We start from the raw sequence: 24,716 nt of genomic DNA, 5'->3' as shown, positions 1-24,716 counted from the left end.
AGATGGTTGGGATTCCTTTGAGATTATGAATTCGAAATCAAGCACATAAAAGGGAAAGAAAATAGGCTTGCAAATGCACTCAACAGGAAAATGCATCTAATGCATGCAGCAGCTATTAACAATTGCAAATCTGATTTACCAGAGGGATGCAGTCCCTTGCTATTGATGAACATTATGTCCAAGTGCCTGGTTAAATCAGGAGAAAATCGAAAAGAGGTATGAGGCTATGAGTTATTGGATCAGGAGAAACTAGAGCAGAAGTATAAAGGCTATAAGTTAAGCGATTATATTCTCATCTCTACAGATATGAAAACCATCATCATGGGCAAAATTCATCAAATGCAATATTCTGGCTATATAGGCTACCAGAAAATGATTGCTTCCGTAAGGAAGCAAGATTTTTGGTATGGAATAAAGAAGGATGTTGCAGAATACATTGGACAGTGCATGGAATGTCAACAGCTCAACCCTGAGCAACAACATCCAGCAGGGTTTCTATAATCTTTACCACTTCTAGAATGAAACTTTGAGGTAACAACAATGGACTTTATTACAAGACTGCCAAGAACAGTGAAGTAACATGATGCTATCATGGTTTTAGTTGATAAACTGAGCAATGATGCCCCTTTTTTATTCCCATAAAGTCTACTAAAAATGGGGGAATTTTACATTTATTTGGAAATGAAAGATTGTGGTAAAAATTTGATTACAAATTGATGGAAGGGAGAAATAATTTTGTAAATACGAAAAGCAGTGGATATTATTGAACTAAAAAGAAGAGATAATGCTCATTATATTATAATATTTAGAAACACAGGAAATAGAAATAAGCAGGAGAATTAATAATAGAATAGATTAGTCCGCTTGGTATAGTTTAATTGGCAATGGCCGTGGAAATGAAGTCTCACCGAACCGGAAGTCTTGGGTTCAAATCTTGTGCTATCCCCCTGATCGGGGTGAGAAGTTGGACATGATGAAGATGTAGTCCTACCAAGCTTACAAAAAAAAATAATAGAATAGATTAGAAAATTCGATTTTAGAAAATTAGAATTAAATGTAAGATAATAGGATTTGGGTAGCTAAATGCAAAGAAATAGATTGACCTGTAAAAGCAAAAGAAGTAAACAGGGGAAGTTAAATTCCTAAACTAAGAACACTGTTTGGGAGAAGAATCCTATCAGGCGAGCACTAAGCAGGTATGACATAGTCCTCCCATAGAAATGGGTAAAGTGCGACTCATGATTACAATCAATTCAACCATCTTCCAAAGAATAGTATCATTAAAAAGTGACCGTCATTCTCGAAGGACCAAAAGCTGATTTCAAAAAAAGAGAATACCAACACAATAAGAATAGTACCACCTTAGAAATGCTTAACATGGATTCACCTGATTATGGCCAAGTTTCAAAAGGTTCGTTCCAAAATTGATTCCAATGCTTCCAAACACATTGATTACAGCTGCTGTAATCCACTCTCCCATTTCAAAAAAATATATGTGAAGTGGAGAGCTCCTATTCCAACGTATAAAGCAGAGAACCCCCTGTTCCTGATTTTGTAAAATTAGTATAATATTTCACAGCCTTTGTGCCTTTAAACTTCTTGTACAAAATGCTACTATCCATATGTGGAAATTTAGGGACAGAATCCATTAATCCTCCATATTTCAATTCGCTTGCTGTAGTATAAATATTAAAACCTGCCATCATATACCAAGAGGATAGCTTCAGCATAAAAACATGCAAGTATCGATTTTGTAAAGATTCCGAAAAAGAAAATCTTGAAATATTTTTGAAACTGATAGACAGGAAAGCAAAAGCGAAAAATATAGTAAATATGGCACAACTATGTAAGGAATTACAATCTTTTCTTGGGTGCGTATAATCCTTCCTACCTGATGCAAACAGATGCAATTTCCAAGGGGCATCCCCAAATAGAAAAAAGAGACACTTGTCCATAAAGACACATATACAACCCTACTCTTTTGCCATTGATCACAAGGAAAAAACATTTGCATTACATAACAACGCGAGTTTCAGTATGATATCATGCATATAATAGACTAGGAGACCAGTGGCAAAGCAATTCGTATATGATAGCTATGTTCTCCGGCATATCCTAATTCACACAAAAGACTGATGTATTAAATATTGGAATTTGGGAAATGCAATGTTTTGCTTCAAAAGTAGTTCATATATGGATGATGACGACTTCTGTGCACTTCTTCCCGTGTATAGCTCATTTAAGCATATATATTTGCAGTAATTGTGAATATCCTAGCTAGGGTTTGGGATAAAGTAGAAAGATGTGATGTACCTGCGTTGGCAAAACTGAGGTATTGTACATTATATTCGTTATGTAATAATAAGGGGTTATGTCCTTCGCTCTCTGAAATTCTCTTATTGCATATCTGGTTTTGAGCAAGTTTCATGGCTGTTTTGATATGTTGGTTTGTAAGGACGGCAACGCTGAAATGTTGAGTGATTTGGCATAACTAAAATGGAACTTTAGATCTGAAATGTGGTGTTATAGTTCTGTTGTTAATAAATATAATTCTCAGATCTGCATACTTGATTAAATCATTCCCCAAGGTCTGTTGCGTTCATCTAATGTTGAAGTACCAGGAAATGTTGTGCAACATGGAAATCCACATCAAAAATTGGATAACTTAATAATTCTCCTTTTTACATAAATGCAAAATTATTGTGTCAATGACTCAATTGCAAGAGTATAGCAACGGATAATAAGTGTGCAATTCCAGAACTATTGTTGTCTTCGGGGAATTAACTGGATCAGGCATAATGGGTGTGTTATCTACCAGTTTCATTTGCCCAAAGAGGGTCATAGGGTAAATTCTCGTTACACCCATCGTTCACGAAATTGCCATCACAGAGCCAGTACTACTAATCTCACCTGATTTACTCTATATACACCAATTCCCCTCGATATTTTTTCATCCTATTAAATATAAAAACCTTAGTCCTATTCCATCTCCATCAGTTATAAAAAAATCCATTCCATTTGCCTTCAACTGGATGCATGTGCGAATTTCTGCAACAATTCAGACAATTGAACTTGAAAGATTCACCGCTTACCAAATTAAGAAGCAAGAATCTCAGGAGTAAGCTGGGGCTGCGATGCCAAATTATGATAAGTTCCACTTCTACCTGGCACCAATTGTGGTGAATTTCTGCTGAGATCCTATCAAAAGCTATAGCATAGCAGCTGCCTTTCCTTAATCGAAGAAGATCCAGATCAGATCTCGTATAGAGTCCCCATCCCACACTTGAATAAGGACTCCTCCTGCAAGAAGGTCAACAATGGATGGCAAATATTCTTCAATTCAGAAGAATAATCATTCCCATCAACCAGCTCCATTACTCACGATAGCCGGCTTTTCTTGCAGAGAATGGTGAGATTGTCGTGTGATTGACTCGAATTTGGCGCTAGAACAACCCATTAGCTTTCAGCAGAAGAAAAATCACAATCCGCTGACGTCGGATAGAAGGTAGTGTATTTCTCTCTGTGCCCATAACCGATAAAAAGTACGGATTGATAAATATGCTCGACCATCCACAAAATCAGCGTTCAAATTCCTTATTTTATACATATTTTAAATAATATATATCAAAAAAGAGGTGGGACAAAATATCTTTGCATTGCTCTAACCTAAGATGTTTGGTCAAGGGTGGTATTTGGTTTGAGGTGGTATTAAAGTAAGGATTTTCTTTTGAGAAGGGAAGCTAGTTGGATTCTTGGATTACCACCTTGAGATGTAAATTTTTTAATTATTATTATAAATTTCAAATTAATGTCAATTTCTAAGAAGTTTATAATTAAGAATTTTTATGAATATATATATGAAAAATATATTTTTGTATTAAATGTATTTTTAATTATAATAAAGTTAATAGGTGTGTTTATTTTGGAATACATAATTTTATTTTATTTTATTTTAATAAAAAAATTAATTAAATTAATAAGATTTAATAAAGAAATTATTAAACTTTAATTTTAATTTTAATAGTTAATGGTTGATTTTCTGATAGATATTATATAATCTCAGACTTTATGCTTCTGTGATTCATAATATATTGTTAAAATTGTATATTAGTCATGAAATTATAACTTAAATTATTTCTAAATAATTAAGAGCTTAAACACTATTGACTTTCTTGTAGATACCGTTTAAGTTAAAATTGTATTTTGGTTATAAAATCAAAACCAAAACTACATTTAAATGATTTAAAACTCTTTAGGACTATTAACGAGATTATTTTAAGTGTTGTGGTTCTTCTTAAATAACAACGATGAGGTTATTCACATTCACAAAAAAACAAACAATAATAATTTAGTGGCTACACATTGACAATCAAATTACAAGACACTATAAAATTCCAAATTACCTAAATCAATTAAAAAAATAGTAAGACAAAAATTTCTGATTGTATAAATTGCATTTTTGAAAGCATAAATAGGTAAGACAAAAATTTCTGATTGTATAAATTGCATTTTTGAAAGCATAAATAGGTTCACCATTATCAAAAAATTCAACTACTCAATTTTATAATAACAATCAGCGAAAAAAAACTATAAAATATATTTTAAATAATTAAAGTAACTTCAAATAAATTATAATAAATTTTAATCACTTATTTTAATAACAAGGGTTACATAATAGCTAGTGTATGTGGCTTACCTTAAATATAATTTAATTAAACAAAAAAATAACAAAGACAAAAATTTCATCACAAAAATATAACAATTAACAAAATATTATATTGTTGAATGTCATCACCAAAAATTAAGAGAAATGATTAACTAATATTGTTTATATTAACACATAAATATCTATGTGTATATGTTTTAATTTTATTAATATGTATAATCATTTATAATTAAATTTATTAAAATATATTTTTAATATAATAATTAGTTTGAAAATATTGTGTAAAAATTATAATTCATGAAAATAGAAATAATAAGTAAAAAAAAAATAAAAAATCAAAAAGTTTGAAAATAGAAATAATAAGTAAAAAAAAAATAAAAAATCAAAAAGTTTAATAAAAAGAAAATAAAACTAAAAATTAAAAATTAGTAATTAATATAATAAGATCTTAACCAATCACTTTACAAATAAATAAATTTTAAAAATAACAAAAATAAATTCTTAATATTTACTATATATAACCGTCATCAATTTTTAGTCAAACACATACTAAAACCCAGTGAAAAATAAAATTAAATGCCTCTAAAACAATATAATAAATAAATACTTAAATAATATTAAAATATATTTAATAGAAAGTTCTTCGATGACCACATGGCTACATGTGAACTGTAATGATTTTGATATAATAATGTCTCGTGCAAACAACTTAGTTGAGACAAGATTGTGCACATAATTATTTTGATATAATAATGTCTCTTCCAAAGAACTTAGTTGATATAACATGGTTTATTTATGCTTAAATGGTTTCCCATGATTTCGCATTTTATTTGATTTTGATTGAAAATGTTTATGATTACGGATTTGAGATTTAATTTAATCAAATACAAATGTTTGACTTTACGGAATTGTTTTGCGCCTGCAAAGGGATTATTTATGATATTAATATATTTAATTAATGAATATTATTTATTCATTATAAGATAGTAGTAAGAGTAGCTTATAATGAATTGAGTTGTTTTTAGTGAGATTGTTTGGAAGTTTTTATGGTGGTGTTTTCTGGTCTAATTTTTCTAAAATTCAGTAGGAATTTGTTAAAATCGCAAATTTGATGGGTAATCCTTGTACAATCGAAGTGCCCTAGGAGTTTTTTAGGTGTTGAATCGATATATACATTAAAAAAACTAGTTTAAATAACAAGACAAGTTGAATGAACAGATCATGCTTTGCATGTTAGCAGAACCAAGTAATGGCTATATTGACAACGGCTAGATTTGCCAGTTTAGTTAAGACAGGATTAGGGTATAACCATTATTAATTAAATAAGTTACTTCAGTTAGTTAAATTCTTATTAAAATAAAATAAAAGTAAATGGACCATTTTTATCCACTTATAATTATAAATATATATTAAAAAATAAATTATAACCTAAATTAATTCAAATTAATAGTTAGTTATCAGAGTTATTATATCTAAATATTAGAGTAATTAATAGTTAGTTATAAAAATTATTAAATATATAAATATTAGAGTAATATATAAATAGTTAGATATATTTTTATTAAAATATAAGTCAAAGGGATTGTTTCATACACTAATTTATAAATAAATATTAAAATAAATTAATTATAAACTAAATTAATTTTAAATTAATAGTTATCTATAAAAGTTAAATAAATATATAAATATTAGAGTAAGTTAAGGATATGATAATAGAGTAATTTAAATTATAATTATGATATTATAAATATATATTAAAATAAATTAATTTAAATTAATAGTAAGTTATCCAAGATATTATATTTAAATATTAGAATAGTTAATTATAAAAGTTATAAATATTAGAGTAATATATAAATAGTAAGTTATAATTTTATTAAAATGTAAGTTAAAGGGATGTTTCATACACTTATAATTATAAATATGTTAAAATTAATTAATTAAAAATAAATTAATTTTAATTCAATAGTCATTTATAAAAGTTAAATATGTAAATATTATAGTAATTTAAGGGTTAGAAAGAATACTTTAATATTTAAAAATAATGGTCTATTTAAGGGTTAAAATTATCATAGATTATTTTCTTTATGTTATTAGCATAAATAAGTGCTATTACAATACCTCCAACTATATCAACCTCAAAGAACAAAGGCCACAAGAAACAGGAAACCAGGGGAAAAAATTTTAAAAGACAACAAGAAAAAACAATACATAGGGAGGGGAAGGCAAGAAGACAACCACTAGGAGGAGAGGGCTAGGACCCAGCAACTACTGATCTTCCAGCCATCCTCTCTATTGAGATTGTTCGGCCTTTCTTCAATCTCAAGCGCTTCCCTAAATTTCTGGTGATGGAATTGGGACTCTAGCAATCACACTAGCCTCCTCGATACAGATATGATGATTGGTTTTCTCCACATTCTTTGCTAAAGCAGAAGACTTGGCTCTCCTATGCTTAAGGTCAGATACGTGCTCACTAATCCTTTGATTAATGGAGCGACCAGTCTCACCAATATAGGGGGTCCCACATGAACAAGGAATAATATAAACCCCTTTCATGTCCTTGGGGTCGATAAGATCCTTCACTGATCTAAGGGACTTACGAATGGTGTTAAGAGGTCTAAAGGTCGAGGGGACATTATGCTTCTTAAGAATCCTCGCAATCCTATCCGTGGTCCCCTAAACAAACGGAAGATGGACACCAGGAATCCTCTCCTTCTTATCTCTTTTAGTTAACGAATTCTTAGCTGCTTTGAGGAAAGCCTTCTGTCCCAAGTGCCTACTATAACTGTTCTCAACAAAGACATTAAGGAGATGGGACTTCTCCTCCTCGAAGCTCTTTTCATCAGAGATCTTTAAGGCACGAGTAGCAAGGGTGTTGAGAACCCCCAACTTCTGAGCCGGGAAATGGTGGGAACTAGCATGAAGATATTGCTCCGTATGAGTTTTCTTACAAAACACTCAGTGGGAGAGGGAACCATCACTATTCTTAGAGATAAGAATATCAAGGAAAGGGAGGCAACCATTGACTTCTTGCTCCTTAGTGAACTTAATGGCCGAGGATTAACTATTGAGATGATCGAAGAAGAGGTCTAACTCCTCTTGGCTATGAGACCAGATGACATTAGTGTCATCTACATATCTTTTCCAAAGCTTAGGCAGGAGGTGGGCTGAGTTAAGAGCCTTGGATTCAAAATCCTCCATAAAAAGATTTGCAACAACAGGGGAAAGGGGTGAGCCCATGGCAACCCCACAAGTTTGCTCAAAGAACTCACCTTCAAAACTGAAAAAGGTCGAAGTGAGGCAGATCTCAACTAACCGAGTGGTATCAGGATCGGTTAAACGATTGATTACTTCCATGGCCTCATTTATAGGGATGCAAGTGTAGAGGGAAACAACATCAAAACTAACCAGAATGTCTCTAGAGTCTAGCTTAATGTCCTGGAGCTCCTCAATAAAAGAAGTTGAGTCTTTAACGAAGGACCCTGTATAACCAACTAAGGGTTTAAGCTTCAAGGCAAGGAACTTCGCCAGAAGATAGGTAGGACCTCCAATGGTGTTGACTATGGGCCTAAGTGGAGCTCCTTCCTTATGAATTTTAGGGAGACCATATATTCTAGGAGTGATAGGATTTCTCTCAATGAGTTTATTGTGCAGGGGACCCACCGAGTTACTGGATTTAATGGCAAGGGCCACATTCCTGGAGATCTTCTTTAACGGGTTTTTGGGAAGCTTCTTATAGCTTCCACTATTATGAAGATGCTCCAACATTTTATTGTGGTAGTCTTCCTTGTTAAGAATGACAACAGCCCCACCTTTGTCAGCTTTCAGAACAACAATATCTTTGTTCTGATTTAAGGATCTTAGGGCTTCAAATTCGTCCCTGCTAAGGTTGCTCTTAGGAGGCTTAGCCTTCCTAAGGACAATAGCACAATCCTGCCTAATAGTGTTTTTAATACTATCAGGTAAACCACGAATCCCAAATTCTATGTCACAAATAATGTCATCAACCAGGATCTTCTTAGGGGCCAAGGAAAAATTTAAACCTTTGCCTAAAACCTTAAAAACAGAAGGGGGAAAGGAGAAACTAGACAAATTGACAACCTTCTTATTACTATGAGAAGGAGGGGGAGGAGGATTAAACTTATTAAAACTATGATTCTTCTTAAACTTAGAATTACTGTTCATGTTAAGAACTTTTAACTTATTATTATTATTAAAGATCCTACTACTACTTTCTATGTTATTATTCCTAGAACTAAAATTAATTACGTCGTCCTCTTCAGACATTCTAGTCAGTTTTGATGTTGTTTCCCTGTACACTTGCATCCCTATAAATGAGGCCATGGAAGTAATCAACCATCTAACCAATCCTGATACCGCTTGGTTAGTTGAGATCTGCCTCACTTCGACCTTTTTCAGTTTTGAAGGTGAGTTCTTTGAGCAAAGCTGTGGGGTTGTCATGGGCTCACCCCTTTCTCCTGTTGTTGCGAATCTTTTTATAGAGGATTTTGAATCCAAGGCTCTTAACTCAGCCCGCCTCCTGCCTAAGCTTTGGAAAAGATATGTAGATGACACTAATGTCATCTGGTCTCATGGCCAAGAGGAGTTAGACCTCTTCTTCGATCATCTCAATAGTCAATCCTTGGCCATTAAGTTCACTAAGGAGCAAGAAGTCGATGGTTGCCTCCCTTTCCTTGATATTCTTATCTCTAAGAATAGTGATGGTTCCCTCTCCCACCGAGTGTTTCGTAAGAAAACTCATACGGAGCAATATCTTCATGCTAGTTCCCACCATTTCCCGGCTCAGAAGTTGGGGGTTCTCAACACCCTTGCTACTCGTGCCTTAAGGATCTCTGATGAAAAGAGCTTCGAGGAGGAGAAATCCCATCTCCTTAATGTCTTTGTTGAGAACGGTTATAATAGGCACTTGGGACAAAAGGCTTTTCTCAAAGCAGCTAAGAATTCATTAACTAAAAGAGATAAGAAGGAGAGGATTCCCGGTGTCCATCTTCCGTTTGTTCAGGGGACCACGGATAGGATTGCAAGGATTCTTAAGAAGCATAATGTCCCCTCGACCTTTAGACCTCTTAACACCATTCGTAAGTCCCTTAGATCAGTGAAGGATCCTATTGACCCCAAGGACATGAAAGGGGTTTATATTATTCCTTGTTCATGTGGGACCCCCTATATTGGTGAGACTGGTCGCTCCATTAATCAAAGGATTAGTGAGCACGTAGATGACCTTAAGCATAGGAGAGCCAAGTCTTCTACTTTAGTAGAGCATGTGGAGAAAACCAATCATCATGTATGTATCAAGGAGGCTAGTGTGATTGCTAGAGTGTCCCAATTCCATCACCGAAAATTTAGGGAAGCGCTTGAGATTGAAGAAAGGCCGAACAATCTCAATAGAGAGGATCGCTGGAAGATCAGTAGTTGCTGGGTCCCAGCCTTCTCCTCCTAGGCGTTGTCTTCTTGCCTTCCCCTCCCTATGTATTGTTTTTTCTTATTGTCCTTTAAAAAAATTTCCCTTGGTTTCCTGTTTCTTGTGGCCTTTGTTCTTTGAGGTTGATATAGTTGAAGGTATTGTAATAGCACTTATTTATGCTAATAACATAAAGAAAATAATCTTGAAAGAACTCGGCTCCCGCTCTGCAAACCCTCGAGATCCGCAACTCACGCGTTCTATAAACAGCGAGCACGCCCGCTCTCTGCGCGACCTGATCCCTTTGGGCGTGTCTGCGGGGGGATATTCTGCATATTGCGGCCGGACTGGTTCATGGAGGACCGTGCTGCTGCCTGCTAGCTTTTGACAGGTCCGTTCCCTAGGGCTTGCACCCATGGAGGTGTTGGGCACTCCCCAGGCGCCTCTCCCTTCTCCTCCACCGCTCTCGTCTTCTGAGGCCTTCAATCGGCTCTTGGCAGGGCTCCCAAAGAAGAAGAATTCTGAAGCTGCGAAATTCGTAAAAAAGCTGGATGATATTCCTGTGATCTCCCTTCCTCCAGAAACCCCAATCCAAGTTGCATTGTCTTTGGTCAAACGAGCTCTCATCGGCCAGTTCACTGGGCTATGGCCGTCCCCAAAATCCACTGAGAGTTGGGTCAACAGAAACTGGGCATCGTTGATCAAAGAAAGTGTTACCTCTTACTTTCTGGGGAGAGGATTCTTCCTCTTCGAATTCACTTCAAAGGATGACAAAGATCTGATCTTCCAAAACGGCCCCTACTTCATGGGCCCTCAGGGTTTGTATCTGAATAAATGGACTCCAGACTTCGATCCAGCAGTAGATGTGCCCAAAGCAGTCCCGGTGTGGGTTAGGCTTCCAAATCTCCCAGTGCATTGTTGGAATTGGGACTCTTTGATGCACATTGGAAATGCCCTTGGGAAATTTATAGATCGAGCGAACAATAAGGACCAATATGACTGTGCCAGGATCTGTGTAGAAGTAGATCTGGAGGTGGGGCTACTAGAGGCCATCAAAACAAATGTCGGAAGTTGTATGCACTTGCAGAAACTGGACTATGAGCAGTTGCCCTTCAAATTCCTGAAATGCCATGTTTATGGCCACTTCGCCAGAGGCTGCCAAACCAACATTGAGGCTGTGCAGGGGAAGGAGGACGGATGGAATCAAGTCAAGCGCTCCAAACCTTATCTCAAGACACAGAAGTCGGGAGGCCCTAATGGCAAAGGACCTCACCAGGCCTCTGCTCAGCAGATCCCGCCCAAGCCTACTCCAGAAAATAAGTTCGATCCTCTTAGCTCGCAACCAGAGGACACCCAGGAGGTCGTGGTCCAAAAGGCAGTGTCTCCAAATAAAGGTAACCTGCCTGTCTCTCCCAAGGATGCAAGTGTTGCAGAAAGCTCAAAAGGAAACCCTGTCGAAATCAAGGAAGAGGATCAAGAGTCGGAAGACTTGGAGGAGGAAGGAGAAATAGGTGACTCCCAAGCCTCTGTTAGGAGATCCACAAGAGGACGCAAAACAGATCGGGAGAAAAGAGAGCAGGAAACGTACAAGGATAAGTTACAGGGCAGCCAACCAACTCTGGAGAGGTTGTTAGCAAAAAAGCCGAAGATGGCAAGAAACCAGTCTCAAGGCTCCAAGGGAGCCCAGCAGAGCAAAGGTAAATAATGAAAATAGTCTCCTGGAATTGTAGGGGAATGGGGAGCAAAGTTAAGGAAGAGGCCATAAGAAATTTAATAAGAATAGAAGCCCCGGACATATTCCTTCTCCAGGAGACAAAGATGGAGGACTCAGACTTCCTCCAAACAAGCAAAAAACTCTAGAATAAAAGTAAAGCAATAGCTGTCTCAGCCCGAGGAGCCTCTGGAGGACTGGGCACTCTTTGGAATGATAGCAAGTTTTCGTTAGTATCTGAGACATCAAATACTCACTGGCTGATGCTAAAAATGCAGCATCTCATAACTAAAGAATCCTTTTGTCTCTTTAATGTTTATGTGTCGATTAATGCTGGAGAAAAAAAGGCTTGTTGGGACTCAATAAGAAGCCAAGCAGATCTGAGTAATCTAGACAACATCATTATTGCAAGAGATCTAAATCTCACGCTGCATTCCTCAGAAAAGCAAGGAGGCTGCATTGTGCGAGATCCGGCAAGGGAATGGGCAGAGGACCTCCTGCAAGATTGGGACCTGTTAGACATCAAGCCTTCCTCTGGTAAGTTTACTTGGTCAAATAAAAGAGTAGGTCCTGGTCACATTGCAGCAAGGCTAGATAGATTCTTAGTTCAAAGCTCTTTTCTTTTGCTTGGGTTAGACGTTAGTATGCAAATCCTCTCTTGCAGCATCTCTGATCATAACCCTATCAAGCTTGAACTCCGGGCCCATTCCGATCTTGGCCCCATCCCCTTCAGGTTTAGCCCTCTCTGGATCAAGGAATCCAACTTTTTGCAGATAGTCAAGGAAAGTTGGTCTCAGCCAGTCAATGGATCACCTTTCTATGTGTGGGAAGAAAAGCTTAGAAGAACGAAATCTGCTCTAAAGTGTTGGGCCAAAACCCTTCCTAATCCAGCAGCAGAAAGAAAAAATCTCCAAAGTCAACTAGATGCACACCATATGTTTTTGGAAGAGGCATATGTAACTAGAGACAGCCTAGATAAGGAGGTCCAGCTCCAACAACACTTTCATAAAGCCTGCCTGGCTGAAGAAGAATTTTGGAGGATTAAATCTCGCTGCCTATGGCTCAAAGCAGGAGACAGAAATTCCTCTTTCTTTCATAAGCAAGCTCAAGCCAGAAAATGCTTTAACTCCATTACTGAAATCAAGGGAGATACTACCAATCACAAGGACTTTGCAAGCATCAAACGAGCAGCTTTTCTCCACTTCAAAAATTTGTACAGTGAGGATGTGAATCTGACTCAGAACTCTTGTTTACTGGACCGGGTTCCCACTTCAATCACTGCTGAGATGAATCACCAACTAGAAGCTAAAGTCACTAAAGCTGAGGTAAAAAATGCTCTCTTCGCCATGAACCCCGATAAAGCCCCAGGACCAGATGGATTCTCCGCCAGATTCCTTCAATCCTGTTGGCACATTGTGGAAAAAGACCTCTATAAAATGGTTCAAAAATCCCAAGCTTGTCAAAAAATTGGAGGAAGTACAAACTCTGTGTTCCTTGCACTCATCCCCAAGGAGAAAGGCGCCAACTCCTTCAACAAATTTTGTCCCATCTCTCTTTGCAACATTGGCTACAAATTGATCACCAAAGTAATAGCTAACAGGCTGAAGTATCTTCTCCCCAAAATCATTCCAGAGAATCAAGGGGGCTTCATTCATGGTAGACAGCTAGTGGACAACTTCATCTTAGTCCAAGAGGCAATCCTCTCAAGCCAGCAGCGCAAGGAAAAAGGTATGGCTATCAAACTAGACTTAGCAAATGATTTTGATCGTGTTAGGCATAATTTTCTCTTGAATATTTTGCAAAAGTTTGGATTTGGGGAGAACTTTATAAACTGGATTCGGGCCTGCATATCGGAGCCATGGATTGCTCCCCTGGTCAATGGCAAAGCTGCTGATTTCTTCAAAGCCTCAAGAGGACTAAGGCAGGGCTGCCCTCTTTCTCCTCTTCTGTTTGTTCTTCAAGCCTCCGCCCTCAGCTTTCATCTAAACAACAAAATGCAAGAGCAGGAAATCTCAGGGATCTGCATCGCAAGAGGAGTCAAAAGCATCAACCATGCCCTCTTTGCAGACGATACTTTACTGCTGGGGGCTGCATCAGTTCACTCTGCCAACAGATTTAAAGAAGCTCTAGATGAGTTTTGTATGGAGCGGGAAGTAGTCTCAACAAAGGGAAGTGCCATATATATTGTTGGAACATCAAGCCCAACTTGCTTAGTTCCATTGCCAGATGCTTAGGATTCACAGCCTCTTTAGCTTGGACCTCGTTTAAATATCTTGGACTCCCTATCTTCCTCAAGCGGGCCTATAGCAGGGACTGGCTCCCTCAAGTGGAAAAATTCAAGAACAAGCTTCAAGCATGGGGTTTCAACTGGCTTAATATTGCGGGCAAGTCAGTCCTCATCAAAGCTGTGCTTTGCAGTCTCCCCTTATTTCAGTTCTTAGTCCTCCTTGCTCCAATTGGCATTCTTCAGAAAATGGAACAACATATTCACAATTTCTTTTGGAAGGGAGGTAAACAAAATGAGAGGAAAATCCCTCTTGTTAACTGGGAGACTGTCTCCAAGCCTCAAATGGAGGGAGGATTAAACTTCAAGAATCTTTCCCTCCAGAACATTGCCATGGGAGCCAAAATTCTCTGGAAAATCATTGCGCCCAAGCCTGGCTGGGCCCAATTAGCGCTTTGGAGGAAGTATTTCAAAGGCAAGAGAGTTAGATGCCTGGACGGGCCTCTCCCCCAGGGCGTCTCTCCTTTTATAAAGCTCTGCTCCAAAGCCGCCCCCCTGATCTGCTCCAATGCTTACTGGATTCCTAGAAACGGGAAGAAAATCAATTTTTGGACTGATCGCATCATGGATCGAGACCCGATTGGCGAATGCCACTCTGTGAAGGCGTTGCGTGACTGGTTGACAGCTTCAGGCAGATCCACGTTGTGGGATATATCCATGTGGGCTGGGATGCGTTGGACAGGCTGGAACTTTACTGATGTGCCTCCGGATCTTCTTCAAGAATGCAACTGCCTTCGGGCTATGTTGAACAGAATTGCTCCCTCGCATGTACGCAGAAGAGACTCGCGTGGCTGGGGTTCACTGTCTGCAGGATACACAGTAGCTCAAGGCTACACTAAACTCACCTTGAGACCAAATGTCCCTCCCGATCCTGCTCCTTGGAAGGCGATCTGGCGCATTTCCTCTCTGCCCAAAGTCGACATGTTCTGTTGGCTCCTATGCCACAGGAAAATCCTCACTGATGACAAACTGCAGAGGCGCGGATTCCATGGCCCGTCCAGGTGCTCCCTGTGCAGAGAGAATGTGGAATGTGCCACGCATCTCATGTTAAACTGCAAATTCGTTGTGCAGGTTTGGAGGGAACTAATGGATTATTGGAACCCCAACTTTGTTCTTCCTAGCTCCATCACTGATTTTTTTGCTAATTGGCAGAACAGTTACCCCGGACCTCCTCCCAAAAACAAAGTGATTAAAGCGGCTTGGTCTTCCCTGCCTAAAATTTGCTGCTGGCAGATCTGGCTAGAGCGAAACAACAGAATTTTTAGAAACACTCAGCATGATGCCAAAGTGGTAGCAGTTAAGATAAAGGTCCAGTTAAAAGAATGCCTGGGAGATCAAAAAGACGACTCAAATCTAAATCAGTTAGATTCTGCTTGGGGTGCCTCCTTAAATCTGCAATTTAACCAAGCCATCAGAAATATCTCCTCTTCTAAAGAATGGCAAATAAGGGGGGAAAATAATGAAGACTTCCAAGACTGGATCTCCAATCAAAAGGTACACTCTCTCTTCTTTGATGGGGCAGCAAAGGGGAATCCGGGCAAGGCTGGGGCAGGAGGAATTGTAAAAAACATTGAAGGTATATCGACCCACAACTTTGCTTGGGGTCTGGGGATCAACTCCAGCATTCAAGCTGAGGCATTGGCCCTCTTCCAAGGTCTTAAGCTGCTCTTGAATTTGGAAATCAAGGAGGCAAACATTTTTGGAGATTCTCAAGTGATAATAAAAATCATGGTGACCAACTCATCCCCTCGGGACTTAAGATTGGCAAGACTGATATCTAGAATCAGAAGTTTGGGGAAACTGTTCCAGAACCTGAAATACTTCCACGTTCTGAGAGACAACAACAAAGAAGCAGATCTTGAAGCTAATAAAGCTGCTCTTCTCTCTGTGGGGGAAATGATAAGAGACAGAGAGGAAACATGGGATCCAATTCCATAATCAGTCAGCTGATATGTTTTATTGCTTGCTATTGAAACAATTCGTTTGTATTTATAAACTTGGACAAATCACAGAAATCGATTCCATAGTTGTAATAAAAAAGAGCTGGAAGCTGAACACAAACTCGATAGCACTTCAGGTTGTCGCTATTTGGGCTTTGCTCCCTCTCATTGTAATCTGAAATCTGGGCATTTAGACCTCTCAGCTAATATAATCCATAACCGTTTCTGTGAAGAAAAAAAAAACATAAAGAAAATAATCTTGAAATTAATCTATGATAATTTTAACCCTTAAATAAACCATTAATTTTAAATATTAAAGTATTATTTCTAACCCTTAAATTACTCTAATATTTATATTTAATTAACTTTTATAGATGACTATTGAATTAAAATTAATTTATTTTTAATTTATTTATTTTAATATATATTTATAATTATAAGTGTATGAAACAGTCCCTTTAACTTACATTTTAATAAAATTATAACTTATTATTTATATATTACTCTAATATTTATAACTTTTATAACTAACTATTCTAATATTTAGATATAATATCTTGGATAACTTACTATTAATTTATTTTATAATTTATTTATGATATCATATTTATAATTTAAATTACTCTAATATTTATATATTTATTTAACTTTTATAAATAACTATTAATTTAAAATTAATTTAGTTTATAATTAATTTATTTTAATATTTATTTATAAATTAGTGTATGAAACAGTGTCTTTGACTTATATTTTAATAAAAATATATCTAGCTATTTATATATTACTCTAATATTTATATATTTAATAATTTTTATAACTAACTATTAATTACTCTAATATTTAGATATAATAACTCTGATAACTAACTATTAATTTGAATTAATTTAGGTTATAATTTATTTTTTAATATATATTTATAATTATAAGTGGATAAAAAGGGTCCATTTACTTTTATTTTAATAAGAATTTAACTAACTGAAGTAACTTATTTAATTAATAATGGTTATACCCCTAATCCTGTCCTAACTAACTGGTCAAATCTAGCCGTTGTCAATATAGTCGTTACCTGGTCAAGGAATATAGCCGTTGGAGGTTCTGCTCTATCTATTTAACATGCAAAGCATGATCTGTTCATTCAACTTGTCTTGACGATGAACCACACTGGTTGGTTCGAAACACGTCGACAAATGAAATATCTTGTGATTTATGCCGAAAAATCTCTCATAAACTTAATATGGATCACAGAAGCCTCAATTCAACAACTCAATAATGAATTATCTAGTAAATAATTTTTTATTTAGTTAAAATTGATATGTTTGAAAAAGTTTGCATATAAATCACATAAGAATTGTTTTAAGGTCAACGTTTCGAACCTACCAATGAGGTTCATCATCATGACCAAGATGAAAAAAACCGATCTACCATTACTATTAAATAGCAAAGGGATGCATCAAGATCCAAAACTAGTCGTTAGATAATAATATTATTTTATTTTTGTACCCATTAAGTCAGAAGGGAGAAATTTTATTAAAAAAATAACTAGCATTTGCACCTTATGTTGCAAAGGAAACGCCGTAAGGCATAGAGTGGGGAAGAATAGGGACATGTATAGAGTGTGGGAGAATAACATAGAGTGGGGAAGAATAGGGACATGTATAGAGTGGGGAAGAATAGCATAGAGTGGGGAAGAATAGGGACATGTGAATGGACATTGTTGAAAGCAAGGGTGGATGATAATGAGTTACAATTGCAATAGTTAGTTATGTGTATTCTGAAAATGGATATTTTGTAAATAATAATAGTTTGTGGAAGAATAGCGACATGTGAATGGAGATTGTTGAAAGAAAGGGTGGATGATAATGAGTTAGAGTTGAAAGTATTTGTTATGTGTATTTTGAATATGGATATTTTGTAAATAATAGTAGTGTGTGGAAAAATAGAAACATGTGAATGGACATTGTTGAAAGCTAGGGTGGATGATAATGAGTTATACTTGAAATGATTAGTTATGTGTATTCGAATATGGCTATTTGGTAAATAATAGTAATGTTTTGTAGAGGTTATCCATTATCCATGTTATTGTTTTTGTTTATGTGAACATGTTTTTGTACATTATTTTAAAGTTTTTTTTGGTCTTCTGAGATGTAATTTTTCCATATCCTACCTATTTATGGTGTTATTAGAAAATACTATTATATTGTAATGGAAGAGGTGAAAGAAACGATACGACATTGTGAACAACATCATGGTCGTCGTTCCATATTTGAAAATGCATGAAAAATTGTTGGAGGCATGATGATAATAATAAAAATTCCAGCATGATTTTGAAAAAATTTAGCTAAATTTTTTGAAAATGTGGATTATAGTTGTCACGTTTTAGAATTTTGAGTGCCTTAATTTTGCACAGAAAATTATAGAAATTACAACATGATTTTGAAAAAATCCAGCTAATTTTTTTGAAAATGTCAATTACAGCGGTCAAGCTTCAGTATTTTGGGTACCCAGGCATTCATGATGGATGCTAAATCCATTTCCGCCATCCAAAAACAATTTAAACACTCCCACAGTCAAATTTCAGAATTTGCCGTCCAGACAAAATTGTGACCTCTTTAGATAAGACTGGAAAAAAATGGTCTACCTTTGTGTGGGAAACATGATTGAACATCAAAGTTTCAAACAAATGCGTACACGCATAGAGGATTATTATGGAAGATTCCTTCTTCAGGGAATCGTAATATAAGCCATGAGGATATTAAATGTCCTTAAAAACTAAAGCACAGAACTTGGGAGCTTCAAGACCCAGGAATGGAATTTGGTAACATTTTACAAGGGAAACATGATTGAACATCAAAGATTCAAATGAATGCATACACGCATAGAGGATTATTATGGAAGATTCCTTCTTCAGGGAATAGTAATATAAGCCATGAGGATATTAAATGTCCTTAAAAACTACAGCACAGAACTTGGGAGCTTTAAGACCCGGGAATGGAATTTGGTAACATTTTTAAATGGAGTTTCCAATACACAAGAATTTTATTATATCAGAGTAAATGTAACCCGCATGTCTAATTCAACTCCATTACCAGTAGTTCATTCTATCAATTTGTGATGCTTATATGACATATATTGTCTAAAATGGCGCAAGCATAAAAGTTCAATGCAGTACTGCAAGCCTCCTGGTCTGGTTGAACTCATTCTGTCAATTTGTGATTCTTATATAACATATAGTCTTTAAGGAAGCAACAAAGAAAACTTTAGTACAGTCCTGTAAGCCTCCTGCTTTAGTTGACATTCCATTCATTTACATTCCAAGGAAAATTGTAAAGTTATAACTAAAATTGTAAGTTGGTTTGGATGGCCTAAGACCCGACATATCAAATCAACAAAGGTAATTACTAAAATTCAGGTTATAAAGTCCCAAAGCCATTGGCATTGCTCCACTATGAAAATTATTGATCTTAGTGAAACCACATATTTATGATACAAAGAAAGTGTAGATACAATATGATCTTTGGATGATAAGCCTTCACCTAAAGGCTAAAGTGTCGACACATCCTTAGCCTGAGATATCTCTAAATAGAATGGACACAATAAGCTTTAGAACATGGCATTCACTAAACTCGTACTTTCAAAGTATTCTCAGTTATTAACTTGCATATCTACAAGCATACAGTGCAACAGGGTAAGTATAAACAAGGCAGGCCACAGTAGAAAAGGTTTGAAGCTGATGCAGCTTCTCTTGGTTACAGAGCCTCTCTTCACTTTGTCCGTTGTACGATAAGTACATCTAGAAAAGCTAGCAAATTGATCAACTAGAAATCCAACATACCATTACATTTCCTCGAAGAGCTATTTAATCCTAATCCACATCCGAAACCATTAACAACTCACAACCAGTGCAACATAAATGTCTGCCAAATCATGGAAATACATGTAAACAAAGAAAACTACTATGCTAGGCATACTAAGCAACCTGGAGTGCTTTGATTTTTGTTCACCTTAAAACTGTTTGACAAATTTAGATGAATATATTACTGTAAGTGCTAGTATGTGGTTGGGCACATCATCATTTAGAAAGAAGAAACAAACGACACAGCAAAAAGAGTCAGCATCCGTCTTAGTTCCCAAGGTTGAAGTTCAACAAATTAGATGTGTAGCCAGCTCATTGAAATAGGATTTAAGTTTGGAACTCATAATTTTAAGCCAAGTTCCCCAATTTGAAATAAGCAGCCACCTTCAACATGCACATAAATTCTATGGTGGGCTGGGCAAAATTACAAGAAAAATATGTATGTATTAAGAATAATTGATGATATAGCCGTGGGTTGTTCTCAATGGTGATAGTCAGCAACATTTCATTGTATTATTCCCATACAAGGGGAGGCCACACTTGTTGCCGAGTTAATAAAAAATTTGCTGGTATAATCACCTTACTTACAATGACAATAACCACTATTACACTAGTAGAACATCAAATCATATCTAAACACCAGTACACAAGAAGTTTATTATATCAGAGTAAATGTAACCCGCATGTCTAATTCAACTCCATTACCAGTAGTTCATTCTATCAATTTGTGATGCTTATATGACATATATTGTCTAAAATGGCGCAAGCATAAAAGTTCAATGCAACTCTGCAAACCTCCTGGTCTGGTTGAACTCATTCTGTCAATTTGTGATTCTTATATAACATATAGTCTTTAAGGAAGCAACAAAGAAAACTTTAGTACAGTCCCGTAAGCCTCCTGCTTTAGTTGACATTCCATTCATTTACATTCCAAGGAAAATTGTAAAGTTATAACTAAAATTGTAAGTTGGTTTGGATGGCCTAACACCCGACATATCAAATCAGCAAAGACAATTACTAAAATTTAGGTTATAAAGTCCCAAAGCCGTTGGCATTGCTCCACTATGAAAATTATTGATCTTATCGAAACTGCATATTTATGATACAAAGAAAGTGTAGATATAATATGATCTTTGTATGATAAGCCTTCACCTAAAGGCTAAAGTGTCGACACATCCTTAGCCTGAGATATCTCTAAATAGAATGGACACAATAAGCTTTAGAACATGACATTCACTAAACTCGTACTTTGAAACCAATTTCAAAGTATTCTCAGTTATTAACTTGCATATCTACAAGCATACAGTGCAACAGGGTAAGTATAAACAGGGCAGGCCACAACAGAAAAGGTCTAAAGCTGATGCAGCCTCTCTTGGTTACAGAGCCTCTCTTCACTTTGTCCGTTGTATGATAAGTACATCTAGAAAAGCTAGCAAATTGATCAACTGGAAATCCAACATACCATTACATTTCCTCGAAGAGCTATTTAATCCTAATCCACATCCGAAACCATTAACAACTCACAACCAGTGCAACATAAATGTCTGCCAAATCATGGAAATACATGTAAATAAAGAAAACTACTATGCTAGGCATACTAAGCAACCTGGAGTGCTTTGATTTTTGTTCACCTTAAAATTGTTTGACAAATTTAGATGAATATATTACTGTAAGTGCTAGTATATGGTTGGGCACATCATCATTTAGAAAGAAGAAACAAACGACACAGCAAAAAGAGTCAGCATCCGTCTTAGTTCCCAATGTTGAAGTTCAACAAATTAGATGTGTAGCCAGCTCATTGAAATAGGATTTAAGTTTGGAACTCATAATTTTAAGCCAATTTCCCCAATTTGAAATAAGTAGCCGCCTTCAACATGCACATAAATTCTATGGTGGGCTGGGCAAAATTACAAGAAAAATATGTATGTATTAAGAATAATTGATGATATAGCCGTGGGTTGTTCTCAATGGTGATAGTCAACAACATTTCATTGTATTATTCCCATACAAGGGGAGGCGACACTTGCTGCCGAGTTAATAAAAAAATTGCTAGTATAATCACCTTACTTCTTCTTCTTTTTTCCACAGAAAAAAGTGAACATCCATTAATAAAAATAGAGAGTTACCAAGTATATGCAAAGCATTCCGAAAGACTCGTTCTTTGCCTTAAAAAAGGTAGAAGAAAAGAGTCTCAGCTGGTTAACAAAGACTAGCTCAACATCCTCAACTGGTTGGTGAAGAACCAGCACAACAGCGTCAATTGGAGGACGAGAAAAAAAATATAAGAGAGAGATAAGAGAAAGAGACCGAAAGAAAAAAAACACAAAGAGGGAGGGAAATTATGATTTTCTCCCCTTTTTCTTCTCAACCTTTCGCCACTCCCCTTGAGTTGGAGAGGATGAAATAAGGACAAGAGAGGAATCCTCCACAATACAAGGAGCGTCCTTATCTGAATCAGAGTGTTCTGGAGAGTGATGTCTTTTAGCCCCGCTAGTGTCCTCAAGAACTGGATTTTTCTTCGACAAAGAGGCCAACATTCCCTGAGCTGCCAAATTCTCGGATTCTGGCGACATGTGAACTTGATTAGTTGCTATGGGGGAGGAAGCCGTGGCTTCGCCCCCAATTGGATCATCGTCATGATCAGGTGGAGGGTTATCTGCCTCCTCGTCTTCTGTTTCTTCTTCTGGGTTCTCTGTGTGTTGCCAACCTCTTGGTTTTTTTGCTTGTTTCTTGTTCCTTCTGTTTTCTCTTTTGACTTGAGGACAGTTATTATGGAGGTGACCTGTCTGTTGACAGCCTCGGCACCTGAAGGCCGTGTTTTCGTAATCTAGTGGTTGTTTCCACTGGGAGTTGTTATGGATCAGAATGATGCTGTCAGGTAGCCCTTGACTGAGGTGAACTTTGACACAGATTCTGGAAAAAGTATGTATGCATCTAGCAATTCTTTCCACATCTTGCTTGGTGTATTTTCCTATTGCATTCCCCATTGCTTCAAAAACTTTGGGGAGCCAAAAATGAAGTGGGAGATTATGTAATCTGACCCAGACCGACATTTTGGAGACCACCATAGAGGAGGGGTCAAAACCCGGAAACTAGGGGGTCGTGAAGAGCCCTGCATTGCCCCAGAACCATGGCCCCTCATGGAGGACATGGTCTTTTTCCTCAACTGAATCGAATTTTACAATAAAAAATCCTTTGGAGCATAAATGGATGTCACAGTTTGGTGACCATGTGGAAAAGATCCAATGCCGAAGAGCATTTGTTTTAGGCCAAAAGCCATTGAATCTACAAATGACTGCCAAAGAAGAGAAATCGGCATGAAAGTTGTTTACCTCCGGCATATCGATTGTCAAAACTGGTGTCTGCTTACTTTGCTCCACTATATAAGGACCAGGTAGATATTGTGGTGGTGCTGGCTTGTTGGTGGCTTCCCCTTTTCCTTTAACAGCATCCTTGAATGAACCTGTGCCCTTTGAGCTAGATCCGAAACTTCCACCTCTCAGCCTTATGCTCAGAAAAATAGTTGAATCTCTCACTACTCCATAGTGCTGCACTGTAAATTTTTCCTGTAAAATGTGTCCTGCATAAACCAAGCTCAACAGGCTTGCTGATATGCCTAATAATTCTTGTATTTCGTCTTTTAAGTTTTTTATCAGCATCTCTGTTCTTATTTGCTTGCAGATTGTATTACCTGATAGGGTTCTGATGAAGATTTGTATCGCTTCAAGACCGGAATCCTTTATTGCTAATTTTGTTTTTTGCCTGGATCCTTCTGCTAGTTGGTTCTCCAGTACAAGAAGGGGAGCTGGCTTGCCATGGTTTATTCTCCGGCATTCGTTTAAAGTATCTGGAGGACCTGTAGGAGTCAGGGAGACCCGGACCTCTCGACGAAAGGAGATCTTGGAAAGGGGAGTCCAGAGCATAAATTTCTTCGCTGCCGAGATGGCAACTGCCCAAATCTGCGCGAAGGTGAACAGAGGAGCCTCTAACCACAGGGAACCCAGACCCAAGCTCCCGCCCCATACTTGGTCTTCAACCAAACCATTAAAAGACTGCCAGAAAGCGGCAGAGCGGGCCCGCGGCATACCGAATGGGGGCAGAGGAAAAGTCAGCTGCATCTTTTTCCTATAGACGCAGACAAAGCTGCCTAGCCAGGGCGAAACACCCGCGGAGGAGAGTGCATCTACCCGAAATTGGGTAAGGTCTGGTTGATTTGAAACAAAACGCCCAGGGCAATGAGGAAAGGAGCCCAGATCCACCCTGAGAAAAACAACCTAAGCCAAGAAGGGAGAGAAAACCTCCGGTCTCTGTTTGCTTTGATTCGAAGCATGATACTCCTTTCCAGCAAAGTATCTGAGCCGAAACCAAAGGGGAGAATTGAGCTCTGAGAACCGAGCGGCTAGGCACCAAGCCGTTCCAAAACAAAGCTGATCTTTGGGGGCAGCGGCGGCACAGAACGGACCTTCTGAAACCCTAATCACTCGAACACCCGCCATCGCTCCCTAGCGGACCGTATAATCACCTTACTTACAATGAAAATAACCACTATTACACTAGCAGCACATCAAATCATATCTAAACACCAACACACAAGAATTTTATTATATCAGAGTAAATGTAACCTGCATGTCTAATTCAACTCCATTACCAGTAGTTCATTCTATCAATTTGTGATGCTTATATGACATATATTGTCTAAAATGGTGCAAGCATAAAAGTTCAATACAATACTGCAAGCCTCCTTGTCTGGTTGAACTCATTCTATCAATTTTTGATTCTTATATAACATATAGTCTTTAAGGAAGCAACTAGAGAAAACTTTAGTACAGTCCCGTAAGCC

At 37.0% G+C, this 24,716-nt stretch overlaps 1 protein-coding gene across 3 annotated transcripts in view; it reads right to left on the bottom strand.

Moving 5' to 3' along the window:
• Positions 1-3,555, bottom strand: part of LOC149200116 (magnesium transporter, putative (DUF803)) — a 173,421-nt gene extending 169,866 nt beyond the window's left edge. The window contains exons 1-3 of one of the 3 annotated variants that reach the window (XM_089402595.1): positions 3,093-3,555; positions 1,388-1,696; positions 909-995 (exon numbers count right to left, since the gene is read on the bottom strand). In XM_089402595.1, coding sequence (XP_089258721.1) covers positions 909-995; positions 1,388-1,480 — 180 coding nt within the window. In that variant the 5' untranslated portion in view covers positions 1,481-1,696; positions 3,093-3,555. The remainder of the gene's footprint in view (positions 1-908; positions 996-1,387; positions 1,697-3,092) is intronic. The other 2 variants (XM_089402596.1, XM_089402597.1) reach the window with 2 other exon arrangements.
• Positions 3,556-24,716: the final 21,161 nt, after the last annotated feature.

This window comes from Pinus tabuliformis, chromosome 2_1 (genome assembly GCF_031772625.1).
Source record: "Pinus tabuliformis cultivar Carrire ecotype Pingquan chromosome 2_1, CPIR1, whole genome shotgun sequence".
NCBI classification, from domain to species: Eukaryota; Viridiplantae; Streptophyta; class Pinopsida; order Pinales; family Pinaceae; genus Pinus; species Pinus tabuliformis.
This window is presented reverse-complemented; position numbering and strand designations above follow the sequence as displayed.